This window comes from Aulonocara stuartgranti (assembly GCF_965226115.1).
Source record: "Aulonocara stuartgranti genome assembly, chromosome: 11".
Taxonomy (NCBI): Eukaryota; Metazoa; Chordata; class Actinopteri; order Cichliformes; family Cichlidae; genus Aulonocara; species Aulonocara stuartgranti.
This window is the reverse complement of record NC_138947.1, coordinates 11,543,400-11,567,474: the sequence shown is the minus strand read 5'-3', so window position 1 is coordinate 11,567,474 and position 24,075 is coordinate 11,543,400. Positions and strand designations below refer to the sequence as shown.

The 24,075-nt window shown below is 41.2% G+C and overlaps 2 protein-coding genes and 1 pseudogene across 7 annotated transcripts; 1 reads left to right on the top strand and 2 right to left on the bottom strand.

The window, feature by feature from the left end:
- Window positions 1-6,509: 6,509 nt before the first annotated feature.
- Window positions 6,510-9,541, bottom strand: sec61b (SEC61 translocon subunit beta). The gene is made up of 4 exons (XM_082550919.1): window positions 9,401-9,541; window positions 8,838-8,935; window positions 7,850-7,954; window positions 6,510-7,054 (listed from the first exon to the last, which is right to left on the bottom strand). The coding sequence occupies exons 1-4, from the start codon at window positions 9,401-9,403 to the stop codon at window positions 6,967-6,969; spliced, it is 294 nt and encodes a 97-aa protein (XP_082407045.1). The 5' UTR covers window positions 9,404-9,541; the 3' UTR covers window positions 6,510-6,966.
- A 247-nt stretch (window positions 9,542-9,788) lies between these two features.
- On the top strand, window positions 9,789-14,471 carry alg2 (ALG2 alpha-1,3/1,6-mannosyltransferase). 5 transcript variants are annotated; one of them, XM_082550917.1, is made up of 5 exons: window positions 9,789-9,827; window positions 10,625-10,796; window positions 10,889-11,026; window positions 11,634-11,801; window positions 12,742-14,471. In XM_082550917.1, the coding sequence occupies exons 2-5, from the start codon at window positions 10,626-10,628 to the stop codon at window positions 13,480-13,482; spliced, it is 1,218 nt and encodes a 405-aa protein (XP_082407043.1). In that variant the 5' UTR covers window positions 9,789-9,827; window position 10,625; the 3' UTR covers window positions 13,483-14,471. The 5 variants fall into 5 exon arrangements, with proteins under 5 accessions (XP_082407043.1, XP_082407040.1, XP_082407041.1 ...); XM_082550914.1 differs by having other exon boundaries at window positions 9,820-9,932; XM_082550915.1 differs by lacking the exon at window positions 9,789-9,827 and adding an exon at window positions 9,834-9,950.
- A 22-nt stretch (window positions 14,472-14,493) lies between these two features.
- On the bottom strand, window positions 14,494-16,078 carry LOC309717998 (annotated as a pseudogene). Its single transcript has 4 exons — window positions 16,025-16,078; window positions 15,726-15,848; window positions 15,350-15,617; window positions 14,494-14,593 (listed from the first exon to the last, which is right to left on the bottom strand). The product of its transcript is annotated as an uncharacterized misc_RNA (transcript).
- Between the last annotated feature and the right edge of the window lie 7,997 nt (window positions 16,079-24,075).

Genomic DNA, 24,075 nt, shown 5'->3' with positions numbered 1-24,075 from the left:
GGACTATAATAAAATGTCGGTACAGCGTGCTGAGCGGTGGTGTTTTATTAATCACTGTCTTCCTGTGCTTCATTTTTTTTGTCTGTATGGCAGCTGATCCCTCGCCCTGCACTTGCTGCCTTCTCATCAGAAAGCAGCGCTTGGTTTCCTGCTGCTCCTTTAAAGTTTTATTCAGCTCTGATCTTGATATGTGTAGTTGAGCCTCCACATTGTTCCATCCTGTTAAATCGCAACAGACCTGTTAAATTTCTTTTGGTTTTCTCCCACCATCGACTGTCTCCACTTGTTTCCATCTTCCTGTAGTTATTCATATCTCTCTTCAGCACCCTGTGCTCCTTCATCTCTTTTTGTTTCACAGCTTCTTTCTGCTCTACTTCTATTTCTTTTAACTTCAGGTATATTTGTCTTCTTTCCCTTGTGCTTTTAACTCAACGGTTGGAGTTTTATCGTTGAAGATCTCAATTTCCTTTTTCTATTTGACTTGTGTTTCTATTTTTAGACAAGTTCTTGTCTCGTATTTCATATTTCTCCTTTTGCTAACATTTTCTTTCTTTTACACAGATGTTGCCCTCTCTGTCCTGGATCATATATATTTGATACATCACAATTCCTTATCATGCCACTTTTAATGGCCAGCATGCAACAGGACATTTTCTCTGAATAGATCGCTGTGGGTAAATCTTGTTTTTGCGATTTTGCTTTTAATGAACAGAAGTAAAGTTTTTTTTAACGTACATATACTTTTGTCTCATATTATCTGTGCTGAAGAGCAAGTTGAGTAGACCGTTTCTTTTAATCTTAAAACATAGCTATTTCTAAATTGAGGGGGAAAGAAGTGCTTTAGAAGCAGATTCGTGACTAATATCGAACTGTATCGAATATCGTTTATTTAATGTTGCAGAATGCAGTGAGATGTCTTACTCCTCTATGCAAATCATCAAAAATTATCACAATAATTAGAACCAAATAAAAATCACTTCTGACTTTAAATAGTTATATATACATATTGCTTTTATTCCTACACATACAGCACTGGTTAAGTAAGTTTTAATCAAATCTGATATGAGTTATTATGTCTTTCACATTTCATGCATTGAGCACGAGGTGAGTGTGTGTCACGAGGGTTAGAGAGAGAGAGAGATGAGGTACTGATTGATCCTGACTAAGTGTTGGCTTTCACCCTAGCGCTCCTATTTCTCTGAAGGTAGATCTAAGTCCAGAAGGATCAGGGAGGGTCCAGCTGGCTCACATATACACATTCACAAATTCTCAGTTTCTCAGCTTCAGTCCCCCCACCCACCTACCCGACCCATATACAGCTGCGTGACATCAGCCCTGAGCCGTGGATGGTAGAATATGGAGTCAGATTATTTTACAGCGAACAAGTTTTCACCTTTCAGCAGATCAGACTGTGCTACTGATCACTGGCCATTAACAAACTGTTTGTCCAATTGACTGCTACACTAGTCACCGGTCTTATGATCACAGCAGCTGCACGCATTTGCTATGAGTAAAAATGCTTTATTGTGGAAGAATTTCCAGGCACTGGTGTAAAGATTTAGGTCTACAAAGTGTGCTTTAAAGTGGATAATAACAAAAAAAGTATCATAAAAGTAGCGCACATAATGGTAAAGAGCATAAGTGAAATTAATGATGAAGTCAATAAGATATTAAACTGGCACAAACTCTAAAGGTCACAAGTTATAGTATGTATGAATAGTTAATATTATGAGGCAATCTCATTCATAAAAATGCAGATTATATAAAATGACAGGTTTTTCTCATTTCTGTACTATCTTATATTATTTTTATTATTCCTTTATTCTTTTTTTTTAAATTCAGAAACAGTATGGAAAGTCAGTAAAACATACAAATAGAAATAATAACGATAATAATGGGCAAAATGGGATATCACCTTTACTTAAAACAATACACCTAAAAGTGAGCTTGCCCACTGGCTTGTGAGCAGTTTTCAGACATTTGCCATTACCTGTCACAGGTGTCCCAGTATAACCTCTTCCAGTCCTCAGTTTTTTGGGACATCCTTCAGGATTCACTTGGTCAAAAAGTCTGGATCGATTCTATCCGCCAGCCATTGCACGCTTTATCAACCATGTGATCTGCTCAAAAAGTACGCACATGCACACACATGCTCATACCTGACATGCACGGCTGGTCAAAAGTTTCCGAACACCCCCAGTTTTATTGAAATTTCAACAGTTAAAGTGAAGTGAATGACCCGAAGTGGTTCAAGAGGTTATAAACAGAGTTTAGATCACCAAAAGCTAAAGAACAATGCAGATTTCTGAGTTATATTAATAAACAGTGGACAAAAATTACAATCTGGAAGCTAATACATGTGTCCCGAACGTTATTGATTTCTTCAGACTGTCTGTCAAAGCACTGTTAGAATAGACTGTAACTTATATCCTTATATCCTAGCATTTTAAGTGATTCTGTCTGTAGCATGAGTACACTCACCAGCCACTTTTTAGATACAACTGTTCAACCCCTTGTGAATGCAAAAATCTAATCAGCCAATCACATGGTGGCAAAACTAAGCATTTAGGCATGTAGACATAGCCAAGATGACCTGCTTAAGTTCAAACTGTATTTCAGAAACTGCTTATCTTCTGGATCTACTTTCTCACACAGCCATCTCTGACCCTGTTGCAGAGAATGGTCCGAAAAAGAGAAAATTCCAATAAGCGTCAGTTCTCAGCGCCTTGTTGATGTCAGAGGTCAGACTGGTTGGAGTTGACAGTAACAGTAACTCAAATAACCACTAATTACAACCAAGCTGTGTAGAAGATCATCTCTTAACGCACAACACGTTGAATCTTGAAGCATCAGCTACAAACAGAATTCACACGAGCTCACCAAAATGGGACAACAGAAGATTTAAAAAACGATGCAAGCTCAAATGAGTCTTGATTTTTGCAGAGAAATGGATATGGTCAGATCGTTAGAACCACTGAAAGTTAAGCATTTTCCTTTAGAATCAAATACAAAGAAAGCCAGGTGACTACAATCGAAAAGGAATTGGAGGAAACTTCGACTGAAGGCTTTCCAGTCAATCCGAAACCACTACAGAATTAGAAGACAAGTTTCAAGAGACAGTCGATCACGTGATAGGTGGCTGTCAGGACGACAGCTTCAAGCTCAGCAGTTTTCAAAGCAAGCAAATCTTGGTTTCACTCTTTTTCAGCTGTGAACAAAAGACTTTGTGCTGCAAGTTTTGCAATTTTTGTGTCAATAATAAATAAATAAAAGTGTTAAAAAACAAACAAAATATGGTTGCCTGGGCACCAAATAGTGTGTTAATGGAGACTGGAATAATAGACTGTGTGTGTGTGTGTGTGTGTGTGTGTGTGTGTGTGTGTGTGTGTGTGTGTGTGTGTGTGTGTGTGTGTGTGTGTTAATAGACTAATAAATACTATTGAAGAGGTTAAAAATGGTCCTTCTTCTGTTGTGACACCAACTGTTAAACATAGAAGCTTCTCTTCAGCTGGGTCCACGTCATTCCGGCGGCCTTCACTTCACTCTCGACAGATCTTCTCCAGTATTTTTCAGTGACACAATCTAATTAGCCAGGCGTTCATTATACTGCAAGACGAAGACCCCCCAAAAAACAGAAGCAAGAACTCCACTCCATGCAGCTACCTCAGTGTAGACTGGACTGAAGGCTGGAAGCAAAATAAAAGTCAAGTAGAAGAACTTGTGAGCTGTTGTGCCTGAAAAAGGCGGTTTCTTACATTTTTGCTAAACAAAGCAATTCTGTGATGTTTTAATTTTATTTGCCCTGACTATACAATTACCCTGCATGATTTTCAATAAAATCTGGAAAAATGTAAATGTGCTGAAAGTTTTACTCTCGTGTAAAGAATATTTTTTAGTCTTATAGAGGAAGGACAAATTTCAATCACAAGCCTTCAGCTGCACCTGAAATCCCCAAATCTGTGTTTGCCTGCGCGGTGGGACACCTCTGGGCACGAGCATGTGTGCGATGGACGAGCGGGAGAGCGACACGGGCTCAGAGACTGTTTCTTTCACCTCCATGCCAAAGCCCCGAGCTGCATGTGTCATGTAGAACAGAAAACACATGTGACCTATTTACAGGTTTCCTCAAGTGTGCGTATCTACATGTGCTCACCTCTCTCACCTCTCTCAGTGTAAGGGACCATCCCCTGTGAACGCATGTGTGTGTGGGTTTGTTTTGTTTTTTTCTCACAGGAAATGGGTTTTTGGTGAAAAAGAGACAGGGAGGAAGCACTCTGAAGAAAGCTTCTTTTCGTTTCTTTCCTTCTCCTCTTTCCACAAGACAGACCACATTTCACATGTGCATGTTCAGGAAATAAAGGCTTTGACTGTAACTTAACAAGCATGCAGATACACGTAATTACAACTTTGATGTAGTGGAAATGAATGTGAACCATACATCTTGTATCAGATAATCTGATATGCAGTGGGAATACATAAATCGGAAATAGGCTACCGTTTAATAAATGTCCCTTCAGGACTCTTTGCGGGTAATTTGAGACCTATGATGCACTTGGATGCTCATGTGCCTTTTTTTTTTAATGGCGTTTCTTCTTTAATACAGATTCAGTTTCATTTGTCAGTATACAAACTAGCCCTTACATACAAAGGTTACAGATCTATGTGAACCATGCAGTGACCTTTCTAGCAGTAGCAATGAGCAGATAAAAGCTACCTCCTTCTCCTCCCTGAGTGAAATGCTGAGCTGACGTGTTTGGATGGTGTCAGGAGGAGTTTGAAACTACAGGTCACAGCGCTCACACACACAGCTGCTCGGGCCCGTTTGACTCCTGAACCCTGAGGGACAGCTTTACCATGGCTCCTCCATATTTAATTATTATGTTGAATTATTCTGGCTCACTGCCGTGTTGTGCCACCGTGAATTGGGCCGTGGAGTCTGTGAGTGTATTTTTCAGTGTGCGTGTGTGTGTTTGTGTGTGTGTAGGACAGGGAGAGTGATGTGGCAATAGTGCCTGAGTTTGCCACGAGAACTGGAAGCCTTATGGAAAGTAAAGCCATAGCAACAGAATGAATTAATGAAAAGGACACGAATGCTAGGTTTAACACACACACACACAGACTCACACACACACAAGGCCATGCCAGCTGGTGGTTACATATTCAACGCAGATAAACCTCCTGATGCACGTAGGACCAAAACTTCTTCTACAGTACAAAAACATCCAGCCTGCAGCTGTCAGTAATGGTCTCTCAGCATCAGTGAAACCAGAGAAAATACACTTTTTAATGATCCACATGGTTTAAACTGGTGTCTCCAGCTATTTATCTCATCTACTTCTTTCAATATAAATCTACTCAACATGATAAAGTATAGCTGTAGCTGTAGAAGAACATATAGAAATATATATCATTAAAAATGTTTCGCCCGGGCTAAATAAATCACTACTTAGGCATAAAATGTGCTTGTCCCTGAGCGAGAACAACTTTGTGAGTTCGTACCTACTGAGCCAGTGGCGCTCAGAAAGTAGTCTGCAGCGCCCCCTTCAGGAGAAGAAAATAACACACCTGGGCAAAATTCACAGGAGGGGCAATTAGGACAGATTTTGGATCTAGTGATCATGTAGATGTACATATTCGTATTAGTGGTTTGGTCAACATTAAAAGTTATTGCAAGCTGTGTTTTTTGTAATTACATTTTCTCTGGTTTCTATATGAGCTTTTTTCACAAAGACAATTGCCCCGAAATGTAAAGAGACATTCAGGCAGAAGGAAGGAATGCAAGCATATTTAATTTCTGAAATGATTTCAAAGGTTTGCCTTGTGGCATTTCTGCCACTGTTTACACAGTGACTGCCTGTATTTATAGATTTTATAGTCTGCAGAATGACACATTTAATGCCGCCAGTACAAATAAAACCAAAAACAACCTTTTGGCAGTCGGGTGTAAGACCCAAACTTAAAAAGCCAACTTTCATCGACTCAAACTTAATTTTTAAGCAGTTGCTAAATGTACAGCAAGCATACGCAATTAAAACTGAGTAAAGGATGAGCTTAAATGTAATTTTTAGCAAAAAGAACATGAAATAGGATTATTGAATTACAGCCAAAGCCTCAGTCGGATAAATTACAAGTAGCTGGAATTTGTTTAAGCGTTTAGTGGACTGCCAATCACAGTGAAACTTAACACTTAACATTTCAATTTCTGTTTTAATATCCTTGTTTTTATCCATCTAAAAGCACCATCAAGGCTTTAATTTTAGTCGAAACAAACACTAGTAAATGCCTTTTGTGAAAACGCACGGCTTTCAGTAGTCTGGTAATGGATACAGAAGGTTAAAAGTGAGAAAACTTCACTTGTCACTAACAACGTGGCAGAGAATATTTGTCCCCTCATTCAGTGTACAAAAAGCCTCGTTCAACTTCAAATGACTTGAAAAACAAAAGATTTTTTTTTTTTTTAGTCAAACAAAGTAAGGTTAAATTTAAAAAACACACACATTAATTTTTACTTTTTTCTTCTTTTTTTTTTTAATTGTACAATAATACAATCACATTTTGTACAAATGCTGTTAACAAAAAATAAAATAAAATTGTAATTCAGGCTACGGGGAGAAATGTTGGTGGGGGGCCTGAAAACAACAATGTCCTTGGGCACTGCACTTAATTCATACAGCATTGGAGTGAACACAGGCTACTCCTGCTGCTTGAAAGGGACAGCGACACCGCTTCTCTCCATTCACCCCATCATGTGTGACACATGCACACAGTGATGGGAAGGAGCAACAAGGTGGTCACCAGAGTCAGACGCAGATGAAGATCGTGTACAGAAAAATCCAATTTGTGTGTTTGTAGTGACAGCAGAGAAAAGGAGGTGGGGAGGGTATGGTGGTTCATTTGTTGTTTGGTCCAGGTCCAAAGAGTTAAGAAACTGAGGCGCAGGGTCAAAGGTCATTCGGCCAGGGTTGCTTAAGAGCGGGTGTACTTCCCCCAGATGTGAAGCATGAAGACTGACGCGATGAAAAGCAGGCTCATCACCAGCACGGGCACCGGACCGCTGTCACACAACAATGAGACGATGATTAATAACCAGATTCTCACACACACACACACACACACACTGCTGTAACCCTAACCAGAGTGCGAGTCTTAGCGGAGAGGCTGATTTTATTGATGAGTTTTAGAAACAAGGAAGGGGCTCTCATCTCTGAAGGAGGCTCTGAGTGGGGGGTGGGGGTGGAGGAGCGCATGGCTAAGTAGAAGCATTGCCATGCCAACCCTCTCCTCATCAGCCCTCCCTCTCCTCATCGGCCCTCCCTTTCCTCCCCCCTCTGTCAGAAGGCTGTAATTGAGTTGACCTTTCAGAGTGGATCCTTTAATGAAGCTTTGAGGCCGGCGTCTAACACAGGAACAAACATGCACTCGATATACAGCACTGTATACGGCGAGCGTGCCCTCCTTCGACTGCTGGAGAGACGCACTCAATAACCACCACAGCACCATTGATCAACCAATGACTGGCTATGGCCAGGAGGCAGGATGCCTCCTCTGCTGTTGGAGGGGGTTGGGCATTGAGGATGGGGCATTGAGGATGGAGCAGAATATAAGTTTGAGAGTTTTCTAAATGTGTACTTTACTCACATAATTACGTGTGTATATACACTCACACTCTTATTAGGCTGAATACATCAACTGCTTTACTGCTGAGTCACGTCTGGCCAATTTCCCACCATTAAACACGGCGAGTGTCGGAAATCCTGAGGATTAGTTTTGGAGTTGCGAGTGTACGAAAGTCAAAATGTCAAACGCTGGATTGGTTTGTGGCTATAAAACTTTTATAAACTATACTTACACTTTGAGTCCCGGTGAGTCTTCAGTGTAGAAGCGCCACATGCCGCCTGTGCCAGCAGATCCCGTGGTCCTGCCACCGCTGCGTGTACCACTGCTGGTAGCTTTCCTGTGCAACACAGATGCAAAACGATTTTTTATTCTACCAATAATCAGCTATTTCTTAAAAAAATTAAAAAATGTCATCACATTACAACACTTTTCCAGAATGGAAAAGAAACTAGATTTTAAAAAACAAGCACAACACAATTTCTGTCAATCATACTGTTGGCAAAGTTCATCAGACTTTAACTTTATTCAACTGTATAAACCAAATCAAAACCTTCTTTTAGGCTGCCATATATAAATCACCAGAAGAGGTGGGGAAAAAAAAAATCAAAAACAACAGTGCGATCTATTATACACTACGGCTTATTATGAATTTAATTTCAGCTACAGCAGCTGTTGATGAAAGAGCACTCTGAGTCATTGCTCCGTCATTCTTTGGATGAGATTAAACAGAGGTTAATGAGGTAATGAAGATGGTGGTAGTAATGGGTAATAATGAGACTGAGAGGAAGCAGTGAGTCTCTGATTACACACTGATTAAGCCAACAGCATAACATCTATCTGCTCTAATCTATGGGAAGGAGCACGCACGTACACACACGTGGACACACACGTGCACACAGACACGCGCACAAATTATCAACACCTATTCACAGGATGACGACATTAATAGATGGGTCACTACTGAGTGAGTGTGTGTGTGTGTGTGTGTGTGTGTGTGGGGGGGGGGGGGTAATTGCAAGCTTTGTAAGGTGTTTGTGCAGCACAGTTATCTTTCTTACAAAAGATATTCTCTCACTGGATGGTGGAAGAAAGAAAATCTGGTGTTAAACTGGGTGTAGAGACAATGAAGGCTGCATTATCTATCAATTCCTCAGGACACCCTCTGTGCCCTTTTGTCATCAGCTTAAAATGCTGATGACATAAAGTGTGTGTATGCATACCTCTGTCTGACTGTGGAGCCTGCTGCACGGGGAGCCACTGTCTTGCTGGGGGATCTGCTAGAGGCTCCAACATTGGTGGCACTTGCTGCTGGTCCAGGCTAGAAAATAACCAGCACGTTTAAAATATACGACAACGTTACAGCGCATTCAATCACAAACCTTCATATCTGTTACATTTTCACACCTAAAACTAACCTACAGCACTCTGTCATGAGATTCAATAAATGCTTCGTGTATAAATAACTTATATTTGGCTTTAAAGTGTATATTACGTCTATATCAGATTACAAAGACTCTGAATGGGTACTTATACGGTTACTATCAAGCATCAAGTACCAAATCTCCTTCTAAAGCAGTCACATATATTTAACATTTACTTAATTAAGTACTACAATAGCCTGAAACTTTGTCTTGAGATCCTTTAATTCGTAGTTAAAAGAGCCACGTCTACAATTGATGAGCTAACGTTAGCATACTAGCTAACAGCTGAGTGCTGAATGAATGCGGTGGACAAGGCTAGCGTGACCAGTAATAGCCGTTCCAGTCAGATCTGAGGAGCTTACCATTTTGTTTTATTTGTCCAGATGCGAGCTAAAACGCTTTGGAGCTCTTCAAGCTGATGTCCACGTCGGAGGAGCGGCACACAGTCAGTGTGTGAAAAACTTGAGAAGAGAGCCCACAAAGCTGACGCTTGTCTAAAAAGGACACGACTGCAAAACACAAGACCAAAGTAGGCGACCAGATAGAAGCCTGAGTAACTGACCGCATTTAGTACAAAAAACACACTCAACAGAACATCATTTCAAGTGTTTATGCATTTTTGAGTTATTAAGTAATAATTATAAAAATATTTATTTCTAATGTTTTGAATTCGTTTATAAATATGTACATTAAATCAAAGGCAAATAATTGATTACCCTCGGTTCTGAAAGAGACGTGTCTGTCACGTCGGAGGAAACGCTAGCCATTGTGGCTCAAGCACGAAGCGGGGTGAGTCTAGTCGTAACGTTTGATTTGAGCCAAGATGGCGTCTAAACGGTAACTTTGTCGGACTGTTGATCGGTATTACAGACAGCTGAACGGGCATAATCACAGGTTGGTACATTTGGACAGGTTAGTGCGGAGACCCGAGCCTAAATTATTTTACCTAAAGATGTGGTTGTGTTTCGTTACTAATTCCGCGGTTGACGGATAACACATTATAATAATAACTGAACAAACGTCTAAAACGGCTTATAATCGTACTAACTGTCATCTAAAGCAAAAAAAAAAGGTATCTGAATCAGGAATAACCTGTTATTAGCTCGACTTTTTCTCTCTGCTATATTGTGAACTAGCTGTTTGTCCTCAAATAGGTGACGGAGGCTGTGACAGTCAGACAGGGTGGTTGCCAGCAGCTGTGGGTGTATTTCCTTGCTGTCAACAGTTCTGAAGTACCTTCAGGGATAAAAGTTATAAATTAAGTGATGGTACAAACCACAAGGACAGATTCTTCAAGTTGGCAACAATGCAGGCCTGAAATCTTTCAAAGATTAGATGCATGAATCCCGGGTACCTTTTGCTGGAGAAAACTGTTTGTTGTTTTCATCAGCATCAAGTTTTGGATTGTTTGAATGCCACAGAAAATGTATTTTTTCTTTAATCTGTCTTTAATCTGTGCCCGAGGTTAACACTGACTTCTTTTTAACCTTAAAGCTGCTCATCTAAACTTTGTACTTCTGATTTGGGAAAATTAGCTATTTGCCCTTATTCATCTCAGTTTTAACTGTATTCCTTCTTGTCTATAGGATGGCACGGGTAGTTTTCCTCCATCCTGACCTTGGTATTGGGGGAGCGGAGCGGCTGGTGGTTGATGCTGCCGTTGCTCTGAAGTCTCAGGGATGTAGCGTTCAGATCTGGACGGCCCATTATGACCCAACACATTGCTTCTCTGAGACCCTCGATGAGGAACTTCCTGTGGTGTGTTAGAGTGCACTATGCTACTAAAGAAAATTATATCACTGGTAAACACAAACATTTTGTCACTGCTCCTGTTATTATTGTTCTAATAGGTGTGTGTGGGTGACTGGCTACCCACCAGTGTGTTTGGCTACCTGCATGCCCTGTGCGCCTACCTGAGGATGATCTATGTGGCCCTCTACCTGGTCTTCCTTAGCGGTGTGGAATATGATGTCATCTTCTGTGATCAGGTGAATTGTATTGCACAATAAGTGCCAGAAACCTTTTAAGAGAGAGGATATAAAAAGGCTTTTTAAAACCCCGTTTGGAGGCAAAGGCAGCATGAATGACTGTCATATATTTTTTCAGTTCTTCTGAGAAAACTGTGTCTCATAACTTACTGTAACTTCTCTGTCACTTAGCTGTTTTTTCAATGAAAAACAGTGAGTGGGTGCTTCCCAGTTGAGCATCTCAAGACGAAGGAGCAGATTTATTTATTTATTTTTAAACATTTGGTACATTAGCTTTAGGATATTTATGAATCCGCACATTTTACTGTTAAAATGGGGTGGAAACTTTGAGGGCTGGCAGAATATATTTAAGCTCTGTCTTGATAAAACACATGGCTTCATTAAATAAGCTACAGTTGGAATTAAAAACCTGCTGGTTCCAAGTGGGTCCAGTGGGATTTGTTTTCCAGATTTGGTGAATTTTATATTGATTGATCCTTGTGCAGTGTTTTAAACACTACAATACCATTTAAAAACAATCAGCCGTTTTATGACTTGCACTTCTGTTAAATGGGCACATGTCACATTTTCTGTATTTTGATCTTATCGTTGTTCCCTTTGACCCCAGGTGTCGGTGTGTATCCCAGTGTTACGACTGGGTCGCCGCAGGAAGAAGGTTCTGTTCTACTGTCACTTCCCAGACCAGCTGCTGACTCAGAGGAAGTCGGCCCTGAAGAAGCTTTACCGTACTCCCATCGACTGGCTGGAGGAACGAACCACAGGCATGGCTGATATGGTGCGTAACATCACACACAGCAATATGGTCAGATTACAGGACTGACTGTTTTATTTCATTTGTATAATAAAAATAGTAAGGAATGTTAACCAATCAGTGAACCAATGAAAGAAGTTCAAAAAACCCCAGCACACTTTTCAATCAGAGTCTGTGGGCCTACCAAAGGCTGATCCGGTGCATATCTGATTACAAATTATTAAAATAATAAAATTAATTTGTAGACTAATGGAATAAAGGGATTGACCATTTTATGTCAAAAGAGTTTTGCTAAATCACCGTGGAAAATTAATCTCTCATTTTGAATTTGATTCTCTCTCTCACACTTTGTCATGTAGATGTACAACCTTGAAAAGCATTCCTGCAGAGCACTAAGTGAATGATTTTATGGCTTTCGTGGGTTGTTTGGGGTGATTTTTGGAAGTCCAGAGACACTATCCTCTCACTTGCCTTATTGGTTTTTTTTTTTTCAATAACTAACTCTGCCGACTTTCACAATCAGCTGTTCCTGAAGACGCTCTGTGCCTGTGTGTAATAAGCAATTATACTAAATACTTACTGTGTAGTCCAACTACAATGAGCCTATCTTTTCATGGGCCAGGAAACTGGACTTTGTAGATACAATTTAATCGGGTACAGAACAGATTACCTAGTGTGAGAGCACACCTAGCTTTTCAGCCTAAAGACGTTTGAGAGAAGTAAATTCTCTCTCCTCGCAACTGCTTTAGCTCTTTAGCTATTCACCGGTGCGAAAGGATTTGATCTCCACATGTAAGCTGGTGTCAGAGCTCAGGCCCCTGAGAGAAATATGATGACATGTTGATTGTACTTTAGACTTTTTGGTGATCAAAGGCCTTATGCTGCTGTTCATGTTATAGGGAATTAAAATACCTCTGATTTATGTGAGATCTTTGTGAACAAATCTCTTTACGCTTTCTTTTAGATTCTGGTAAACAGCCAGTTCACCGCAGGCATCTTCAGGGAGACTTTCTGCAGTCTGAGCGGAGTCCAGACAGATGTCCTCTATCCCTCCCTCAACACGCGTACCTTTGACGAGGCAACCACTGAAGCACAGAGCCTGGAAGGACTGCTCCCCGAGGGAACTACCTGTCTGTTTCTCTCTCTGAACCGATACGAAAGGAAGAAGAATTTAGGCCTGGCTCTGGCGGCTTTGGCAACCCTGAGGAGCAGCCTTCCTCCTGGCCAGAGACCAGGCATTCACCTGGTGGTGGCAGGAGGCTACGATGATCGCGTCACTGAGAATGTTCAGCACTACACTGAACTGAAAGAGCTAGCAGCGCAGCTCCACTTGGAGGACTGTGTTACTTTCCTCCGCTCCCCCTCAGATTCGCTGAAGGTGGCACTGCTGCAGGGCAGCACCGCCGTCCTCTACACCCCTAGCAGAGAGCATTTTGGGATAGTTCCTGTGGAGGCCATGTACTGTTGCTGCCCCGTTATCGCTGTGAACTCTGGGGGCCCCCTGGAGAGCGTGGCAGACGGGGAGACGGGCTTCCTGTGCGAGCCCACGGCCGAGGCCTTCTCTAAGGCCATGGAGAGGCTCGTCAGGGAGCCACACCTCCGCAGGGACATGGGACAAGCTGGGAGGAGGAGGGTAGAAGATAAGTTTTCTCTTCAAGCCTTCTCAGACCAGCTGTATGGATACATTGTCAGGCTGAGCCAGTGATGTGAAAGCTGGAGGAGAGACAGGAGAAAACTTGTGAAGAAATGATCGTCTGCTGAACAGTGAAGCTGAGTATGGATGGCTCGGCACTACAGAGAGTAGGAGCGAGGATGTATGTGTATATGTGCAAGGAGGTGAGGGAAGTATCATGAGGACTTGGAGGACTATTAATCAGCATTCCCCTGGAGAGGTTGCTGTGAGGGGGAAAAAAGGACGGAATTTCTATACCAATTAAGAAAAGACTAACGAGTTTTCCAATCCTATCTTTACAAAAATACCAACCTTGCAAGTGTGTTCTTGTGTGTGAAGTTGAGGATGTGAAGCAGCGTGGCAACCAAGAGCCTCCAAATGAGTCTACCCAAAGGATTGATTGTTAGAGTGAAATGTTTTGCACTGTGTCTGAGTGTGTGTGTCTGTCTGTTGTTTTCTTTTCTACAGCACTCTTTGTCTTTGTGTGTTTTGGGGATGAAGAACAAGAATGTCGTTATCACCGTGTGCCATCAGGCAGCGCACAGTCGCCGATCGATAAGCAGGATGCGTTCCACTACTTCAGCTCGGAGCTTTGTTCCCCGGCGTGTATTCAGAAGACGCCGGCCTGTCCATGACTCTTACTGCTGCATGGAGGTTATTAGTAGATGATAGAGAGTGTTTGGCTTTATTAGAGGTCTGGCTGATGGGCAGTGTGCCTGTGCCTGTGTCTGGGTCATTATCAACGAGGAGAATAGCGGGAGGTCATTGTGTCTGTGCGCTGCCCTCTACAGCCTTCCTACTGTATAGAAATGCTCTTATTGACATTCCTGAAGTCTTAATAAACAAGAGGACACATAGTTTGCTGAGTCTTATGGAGCTTGCTTTGTTGGTAAGTTTTTGGCCTTTAATAGAGTTCACTAAGGATTTTGTGGGTGAGCATGGAGGCACAGAAGCATTCTTAAAGCCATGGATAAATCTGATTGTGCCTCAAGTTATTAAATAAAGCATTCTCAGACAAAGTAGCAGCAGAGGAGTTTCATTTTGCTCATTAGGAAAAGAAATGATAATGCACCCGTTGCTGCATTATCATTTCCAGAATCTGAGTTGTATCCTGGTGGGCTTGATTCTTCTTCTTAAATGAGATCTGAAAAGACTAGATCATTTGATCAGTCAATCAGGTGTACAACTAAAGGTTATTTTCCAGATCATTTGACCATTAATATTCCTCGAAAATAAAATGCAGTCCACTATATTTTAGAACACAAGGTAACATTACCACATATGAAATGTATTCTCTTATCCAAAAATGGCAAAATATCAATTTTCTAGAAAATACTTCTGAACTTTAGAAATGGACATCACCCTTTGATTAATGAACATCTGGTCTGAAACCTCAAGCTGAGACTTTTCACCATCTTGGTGTTTTAAAACCAGATAGTGATTCAGAAACCAAGAACATGGCGAAAAATCAGCCAGACACCGAGAGTCCCAACTCAGCAAAAAACAGCTAAACAATGACGCTATGAAGACTTTTCAATATTTCTGATGCTTGTCATCTGAACTTCACTGCAAAAATCTCTCCAAAATATGTCAGAAAAATGTCGTTTATCGCACAGATTCTGGTGCATAAACTGCAAATAAACAGTGCATTATTTTACCCCAAATCTTTGTGCACGAATGAAAATCGCACTATGTTGCCACACACGCCGATGGGTGCAACAGGTCAGTAATGGGCGATCCCTCACTTGTTAGATGATTGTGTGAACCACTACATCATGGAGCCACTTCATTACTTCATCTTTGAGTATAAAATAAGTCAACTAATCACTGCTTATCAACAACCCAAACCAACTGATTTAATGCTACTCTACTGTATCTTCTCACCCACCTAGTTGAACACAGCGTAGCTGTATTGAACAAAAGTGGCAAAATGCTCACTGTTGAAATTCACCAGGTCATATTTCAACTCCTGGTGCAGGAAACTCTGACAGTGACAGCTTATTGTCTCGGTGTTTGTAGTTGTTGACAACCCTGATTTGGGTTTCTTGAGGCACTTTGATCTCAGTAATGCGTGCGAATTCTGGTCTTCTTCACAATGCTGCCGTTGCTCAACTTTGGAATCATCATCTGGAGGAAGCTGCGGCATGCTTTCTGCGTCACATTTTCATCTTGAAGGGGAGAAAAAAAAGAAGAGGAGTTTAAATAAACGTACTGCATTTTGAGCTAATACAACAGCCAGCTCAACTGCAGTGTGTAGCAGGGAAAACATTTCTTACTTCCACACCCAAAATGGAAAACTTGGCCTTCTCCCATATAAACACTCCAAAGAGCCAACCCAACCATGGGTTTGCAAACTCAATCAAGTGTCCCACCTCTGTTGTGGACACACTCTGATCGATCTGCAGAAACAAAGAGCAGAGCTGGTGCACAGAAATTCAATAAAACCATGAAATTTGGCTGAAAAACAAACAAAAACTTAGCTAATAACTAGGTTTTATACATCCAGTCGCACTGGAAAGCATGACCAACAAACCCAAACTGTTGTACATTTTCTGCATATATTATAAATGTTCACCTGTCTCCATGTCAGTTTGGAAGAATTATAGTTGCACATTCCCATGACATCCATTGCTGCTCTGAGTTGAAGCCAACTGATGGACAAAAGGGCACCTTCCATATATAAGGCTCTGTAAACGGGTTGTGCAATATGTCAAACCTCTTAATTTTTTCCAGATAGACTTGACTCTAAGTAGTTCATGATAATAGGGAGCCTTACATGTTCCATATTAATTTAGTATCTTCTATATTTTTCCACTTTTGTGCAGGACACCGGGGATCTCAGTCATATTCCATATTCAGAAATGTTTCTCTTAGTTTGATTAAGTCGCGCGGTTCGCCTGCACTGAGTTTTCAAATCCCTCATCTCATATTGATTCAGACATTTTGAGTCAATTTCAAAAGCTGAAAGGCAACAAAACCAACAGCGATACCACTTATTTTTCAGAACTTCAAATTATTTGTCCCTATAGGTCCAATTAGTGCTGGTGGCCATGATTTAATTTAAAATAGATAGCAAGGTGTGGAATATTGCAGCGATGCTCCTCGCGTCAATTTATGTATGTGAACCTGATACGTTTGACTTTTGCAAATAGGGTAAAATACATACTCCGATTTAATATTCAGGAATGGTTTAGCCTGAGAAATCCCTGCTTTACACACCTGACATTTGATCTGTTGTCCACTGTTTGATCTGCTGGTGCTTGATTGGAAGTTGATAATCAGTTGGATAGATGGACAATATAAAAAAAAAACATATTTAATGAGTCATTTTTCAGGAAGTAATCAGTCTTTTGCTTTCTGAACTTCTAACAGATATTAGGTAACAGTAAAAAAGGGTTTCTGTGAGACATTTTATGAGTGTTTGTAGCGTGATTTTACTCAAAGGTGTCCACTGTAAGGTTTCCTTTATGAAATTAAAGAATTTTGTTGTTTTAAGATCAACATGAACAACATCTAAAAATTTCTTTGCTTACAATTAAATTACAATTGTGGTTTTTATTTGCAAAATATGTTTTTCTATAAAGAAAAAATAAAGAAGAAGAAGAATGTAAACCATTCATTGGCTAGGAATCAAAAAAGCGTGTGTGTAATTATGTGTGTGTTCATGCTTTGTTTCCACATCCAGAAGCATTAAGAGCAAATGATGAGGAGCGTGTTGCTGCAGTGATTTAGGGCCCCTGCTAGGGTGGATGATAAAACGGTCCTGCGGAGTCCGTAAGCGAGCGAAAAGACACACAAACAAAAGCATGCAGCAGTAAACACTGATCAGGCTCCATTAAGAGTTCCACGTTCTCGCCTACACAGAAACACGGAGTCCGCGGTCTCCCTTCTGTTGCTGTCTGGTTTCCTCGCTCCTTAAAGGTCTTTACCTCAAAGTTGGGAAAGAAGAATCAGCAGTCCCTTCACTTCCCCGTCTCTCTCTCTGCCCTGTGGTGGGGTGGTTATTGAGATCATGGTGTGTCTGAGTGGCAGTGATAACCGGTACCCAGGTGCCAGTGGCACACGGTGTTTAATTAATTAATGAGACCGCGGGGTTGGTTTTCTAATTCCACCTAGCCGGCATCGGGGGTGTGGGGGAGATAGCCGTGAAATGTTTAGGTGTGTGTTTTCAGGCGAGAAAAGGGGAGATGTATGTGCGAGTGCGTGCGTGTCATGGGTGTATATCTATTTTGTTGGCAGTTTGGGAGCTGGCTTCCTTGTTAGTGCGGTATTAAAATATGTATGGAATATTTTTACTCCCACTTTTAATCAAGCCTCTTGATTGGGAGTTAATCACAGGCCAAATGAAGCTGATGATGAAAGAAACACAGTTAGCATTACAGTAATACATCAATCTGAACTCTTCCTCCTGCACAATAACCAGGTCACGGGCCTGAGATATAAACATAATGCAATTACTGGATGGTGCTCAGATGTGTGTGGTGTAGGTTAAGGATCCAATTAAGTAATATCAAACCAAATTCCAAAGAAATCAGTGAGCAAGGATATGAAAAAGACTTTTAAAATAAACTCTATATTAAGACCATTAAATAAAAACAGTTTTGCCAAAACATTTTAATTTACCATGTGCTTAAAGTTTAGCCAGAAAAGTATAAATGATGGTAAAACGTCCATGACATTACAATCAAACATTTTAATGTTATTTAACATTTCAGTGGGAGTTTCTTTTGTGGGGACTCTTGGGTGTTTTTTATTTCTTTCTTAGATGTATGAAAAGTAGCTGTATTCTGCTAATAGTGAGGTAAAATGAATTATAATTAAAACCTCTGTGAGTGAGAGTTATGTCCAAGTGAGATGTGATGGTATTTATTACAAAAAAGAGAAGTCCATCAAAATCCCAGACTGAAAACTGGGATGTTTGGTTTCTTTTAACCCCAACGTTAACTTTACATCAGTAAAAATTTTATTAGATACACCCTGCCAATAATACCCCTTTTTTATTCAGAACTGCATTATTTGTTCATGGCACGGATTCAAAAAGGTGTTGAAAACATAGAGATTTTGGTCCATCTTGACACGATAGCATCACACAGTTGCTGCAGATTCATCAGCTGCACATCTGTGATGTAAATCTTCCGTTCCACCACATCCCAAAGATGTTCTATGGGATTGAGACCTGGTGACTACGGAGGACATTTGAGCACAATGAACTCATCGTTCAAGAACCAGTTTGAGATTATTTGAGTTTTGTGACATGGTGTGTCATCCTGCTGGTAGCAGCCATCAGAAGATGACTGGTACGAAATGTGGTCGTAAAGGCATGGACATGGTCAGCCGCAATACTCAGCTAGTTTGTGTTGTTTAAATGAGGCTTAGTTGGTACTAAGTGAAAATATCTGCCCAACCACCAGCAGCCTGAACCGCTGATATAAGCCAGGATGGATCCATGCTTTCATGTTACTTATGCCAAATTCTGACCCATACAAAATCACAGCAGAAATGTAAACTCATCAGTTTTTCCAATTTTCTGGTGAGCCTGCCTGTAGTCTTATGCTGCTGTAGCCCATCTGCTTCAAGGTTCAGCATGTTGTGCATTCAGAGATGCTCTTTGATTATAACAAGTGATTATTTGGGATGCTGTTTGTCTTCCTATCTGCTTCTCCTCTGATCTCTGCCATCAGCAAGACTTTTTTTGCCCAAAGAACTGCCACTCATCTTTTTTTTTGAGAGCATTCTCCAAACAACAACAACAACAAAAAACAGCAACAACTTGGGATCCTATACTGGAGATGGCAAAGACCAGCCGGTCTAACACCAATAGCCATGTCACATTACTTACTAACTTCACCTTTCTTCCCTATTCTGATGCTCAGTTTGAACTCTCTCGAGCACGTCTTAAGCACATCAAGTCGCTGCCATGTGATCGAGTGATTACATATTTTCATTTTTGAACAGTTGAACAGGTGCACCTAATAAAGTTGCTGATGAGCATACCTCTGAGAGTTTAAAAACATTTAGAATACATACTATACCACCATCAGCATAATAGACCACAAATGATAAGAAGATGCTTTTATGTGTTACAACTGTATCCTAGGAAAAGTTTGAGCGGCCCCGATTAATAGAACAGAAATAGTTAAGAAAGGCAGCTGAAAGAGGTGAGCTCACACAGAATGTGAGGGTCACAGAATCGCATGTGAAGACAGGAAAAAACTGAAAAACTGCATTCAGTGAAAACACTACAAATACCACACTGAAATATGTAATAAGAATTTGTAATTGATGTTTGTAGAGTACTGCTACACATTCAATAGATTTGTTAGAAAATGTAATATTAGTTTTTAAAAAAGGAAAAAAAGAGGTGGCGTGATGAAAAAAAGGTTTATTGGGTTCAGTCTGGCTTTTTTTTTTTTTAAATCAAGCATCTGCAGAAAGAGAATCCATAATCAAAGCAAAAGCACAACAGGATATTTCATTCAGCTTTCTCTGATGCACGTAGACACAAACATTTAATATAGCTCAGCCTTTCTTGTAACTCTAAATATTTTTGCATTTTGCTCCAGGCGCAGGAGTTTTACTGCAAGCAGAAAAAAAAGCTTCCTAGATCATAAATGATAGAATGTGCCTTAACAAAAGAAAAGCAGCATTTGTATTCACAGCTCATCTTTAAGAGCTGTTTTACATGGTACATGTTAACAAATTATGTATTTCATACTTTACTACTTCCATAAAGTACTCAAATATATTAGCTTACACACCGTAAATGTTAACACTGTGCAACTCGTACACTCACACACTGGCAAACAGTCTTAGAAGCTGATATCACAAATGAAGGAAATGATTTATTGACGCTCCATAAAACTCTTCTTTCTGTCGGAGCTCACAATAAAACTTATATAATCTCTGCTAGTGAAATATTATAGATAGGCTCTATAAAAATAGCTTTATGGCTACAGGGGGGAAAAAAGCGCTATAACTTGTTCTATCCTGTATATTGTGGTTTGAAACATCTTATTGCTTAAAGACAAACGAGTCCAACATGAACGATTTCCCAGTTCAGGGGTGGGTTATCACGAAAATCTTGGGAGTCTTGTTTCAGATGTAAAGTTTTGAGTAAAAGTTTAGTTAGAAAAAAAAGCTAATAACACAGTAAGGAAGAAAACCACACAGTGTAAGTTAATGATAATATTTAATAGTAATCTGAGATTTCAAGAGTGGTCGTGTACTGTCTGTATATTAAAGTTTTGCTGGAAGTGACACTGCCCCACATCTCATCGCTTAAAAGGCACAGATTGCCCACATACTATGAACCATCACAGTCATTATTGCTCTTATTTTTGTTTGTGTAGGGACTGAATAAAGAATCCACTTTGATAAAACCAGATATCTTTTCACTTCAGACAGAGCCAGGATACCTGATATCACCAGTTTACAGTCTTTGTAGCCCACCAGGAGTGGGGTAAAATAGGTGAAGGTGTTTTGGGAGCTCCCCCAGCAGCCTGGACCTACAGGATGGCTTCAAAGTCACCTGATCCAGTTCTTTCTCTAAGCTTTATCAAAAAGGAAAGTCTAAGCTTAATTTTAAAAGGAAAGTCGGTGTCTGTCCACTGAATTTGGTTTCCATTGACTTTTACTAAAGTATTAGAGAAACAAGAGGTTTACTAGTTCTCATAAGGATTTAATGGAGATTTCATTTAGCAACTGGCTGTTGTGTGCGTCTTTGGCAGAAAGGTTGCAGGAGCTTCCTCGCAGACTCAAAATGACTTTGGCAGGACGGATACAAAACAAAACAAAACCGCATCCCTACCTTAACACAGCATTACACTAAATCCAGTTGTCTTTTGAGTCCAGATTCATAGTCAATGCAAAAATATGAAATTTAGATCAAGTGTTTCATCAAACTCTCAAAAATAATTGTTGAACTATTCCTTTAACCTGCTAAATGCTCCCTGAGCAGCGATCGATCAAGAAGCTCTTGCACAAACAGCTTTACTTATATCATGAACTTCCTGCTTTAACATCTTTGATGTTAAATTTATACCCAAGTCAAGTATATGCCTTAACACACACAAATACACACACACACACACATCCTGGCTCCCAGGTTGCTCTTCCTGGAGCAGCAGGGTGATGCAGGAGGAGGAGAAAGGGGGAGTGGGGGAGAGCGGAGAGAAGAAAAAGGAAGAGGCAACAGGAGAACAGACCTCCCATTGAACTTGGCTCGCTTCCAGCACTCATTCACCCAGTAATCAGCTGTGAGTCAGTCAGTCATACCGGCTCTAAACAAACACATTAACATTTCAGTGCGCAATACAGCGATGGCTGCTTGCATGCACACAAGCACAGACTGTCACTGCATTAAAGACGCACACACGCACTACCGGAGCACAGTTTACTAACTCTTTGCCTGCATGCGTTTTTGTGAATTTCACTCGGAGAGTGTGTTTTTTTTTCTTTACAGTCTCAGTTTCGCGCAGGTCTTTGATGATCACGAGTGATGGAGAGCTGGAAAGGACAAAGGGTATTTTTTTAAAGTGTGTGGGGGGTGTATTGATAGAGGTGGGGTTGGTGGACTCTCATCAAAGGACGCCATCACTCACCTATGCCCCAAAAGGAACTGTCAGCGTGCAGGTATGATGCCTCGGCACTGCGTGCGAGAAGCTGAGCAGACCCCCGCGCAGCTGGGGAGGATAACCTCCGGTGATTACACTCGCAGGGGTGAATGTCAATCATGCTGGCTGCCATAATGTGTGTATGTATGTGTGAGACAAACCACTCAGTTGTTGATGCAAGTATGCCTTATGTACAACTGTGGATTTTGAGCATGTGTGTCTGCATTAGTGTGTGTGTATGTCTGCCCAGCGATGGCCTGTGAGATTGAGCTGTCAGTCGGCAGGCAGCAGATGAAGATTAATGGAGTGAGCAAACAATAAGAGGCTGGCAATGATCATAAATATGCTAATGGCCATTATCAATACACACTCACTGACATGCATAAGAGACAAAGTATGCAGACGTGTGTGTGTGTGTGTGTACAGTATTCATGCACAAGGGATTTGGGATAGGAGGTGATTTGGGTTACCCAGTTAAAATCATCCTCCCTCCCTTTGGGATACTGCAGCATCAAAAGACACACACACACACACATTTTTATAGTGGGAGTGTGTTGGCTGACTGATGGATCGGGCACCTGAGCTTCCCATGTGTTATGTTTGGGGTGTGGGCCACAAAAGGGAAAGGGAGGAGGGCTCATTGAGTAGATGACATGATTGGTGTCACATTAAAATCTGTTTATTTAGTGCTTGTGCGCGTGTGAGAAGGGCAGCGGATAGTGATGGTGTCTGTGCCAAGCCTCTGATTAAGACTACAGGTTCGGCTAATAGCACAATGAGAAGCTGATTAAGAGCAGATGAGATGGTAAAAAAAGAAAAGAAAAAGAAAGCAGAGAGACATAAAAGGGATAGATATACAGACACATCTATTCACTAAACTGATGATGGGCCTCTTTGTTGTCTCATCCCATTCTGTGGTTCTCTTGGGTCCCTCCTGTGTCTGTATTGCATGCTCATTTTTTAAATGAATACCCTCTTTCTTTATCTCTCCCTGCCTCCCACTCCTTCCTCTTTGTCTCCCTCACCACCCATCTGGGTCACACAGCAAAAAAGAGCAGAAAGGGGTCCCTGATGTGAAACCTGGTCATCCACTTTATCACCTGAAAACACACTTCTTAACCTCCTTCTACCTGGTTGTCTCTTTTCCCGCCTACTTCTCTCTGCTCCATAGGGTATGCAAACTCCACTGGGAGATGTTGAAGGCTCTCGGGGCTCTCCGACCTTCCTTGTCCTTTTAGCGCACACATGCATACACACACACATACACACACACACACGTGTACTCCTGCTGTTACAAACTCACACTCTCTGTCCATTTCTGATGGAAAGCGCAATTTGTGTGTGGCAAGAGGGCGATGGATGGAGTGTGCAAAGTAACACAGGGAAGTGGTTATGATTGGGGCTAATGAGCTCACAGGGGATGCTGGGATAGAGGAGGCGGGCCAATGGCAAGCCTGGTTCAGATACACCACTCCCTGGAGGGTCTCAGCTTAGCTGAAACCCATTTCACCTCATGGGAATTTATTTGAGTATTTGTGTGTGTGCGTCTGGGTAGTTGCTGTTTGAAAATCAGCAGTCCCTGTGGTCATTATACACTCATTCTGCTGAGCTGGTTACTACTGGTCCCCATAGACATCGGTAGTAAAGCATTTAGAAGTCATATCAAATCGTTAAGTCAAGGTCACGAGGACCCGCTTGTTTTTTTCCCCGAGTGTTATTGAGTCTGTAATCTTGCTCTTAGAGGCCAAGCAGAACAAACTCATAGAAACTCAGTGATGATCCTTAACACTGCATCAGTGGTAAGTGTGGGTGTGTGCGAACAGGTGTGTGTGTGACAGTGTGTCATTCTGTGTGTCTCATTACCATGCATGGTGTGTCAGTGTTGTCCAGAAGGCTGAGCTTCCATCCATTGCTCCAGGGGAGAGTTATAGATTACTGGCTGGAGCAGGCAGGGGCCAGGGGAGCCGCTGGAGCCCAGAACCAAGAACTGTAGGCTGGGCACGGCTCTCAGCTC

What these genes read in the sequence shown, in the direction of transcription:
- sec61b (XM_082550919.1), bottom strand. An exon ending in GGCTCCACAGTCAGACAGAG is followed by an intron (nt 7,955 to 8,837) that starts GTATGCATACAC and finishes TGTGTTGCACAG; the next exon opens with GAAAGCTACCAGCAGTGGTA. An exon ending in GACTCACCGGGACTCAAAGT is followed by an intron (nt 7,055 to 7,849) that starts GTAAGTATAGTT and finishes GTTGTGTGACAG; the next exon opens with CGGTCCGGTGCCCGTGCTGG.
- alg2 (XM_082550917.1), top strand. Translation starts at nt 10,626, where the DNA reads ATGGCACGGGTAGTTTTCCTCCATCCTGACCTTGGTATTGGGGGAGCG. An exon ending in TCGATGAGGAACTTCCTGTG is followed by an intron (nt 10,797 to 10,888) that starts GTGTGTTAGAGT and finishes TTGTTCTAATAG; the next exon opens with GTGTGTGTGGGTGACTGGCT. An exon ending in CCACAGGCATGGCTGATATG is followed by an intron (nt 11,802 to 12,741) that starts GTGCGTAACATC and finishes GCTTTCTTTTAG; the next exon opens with ATTCTGGTAAACAGCCAGTT.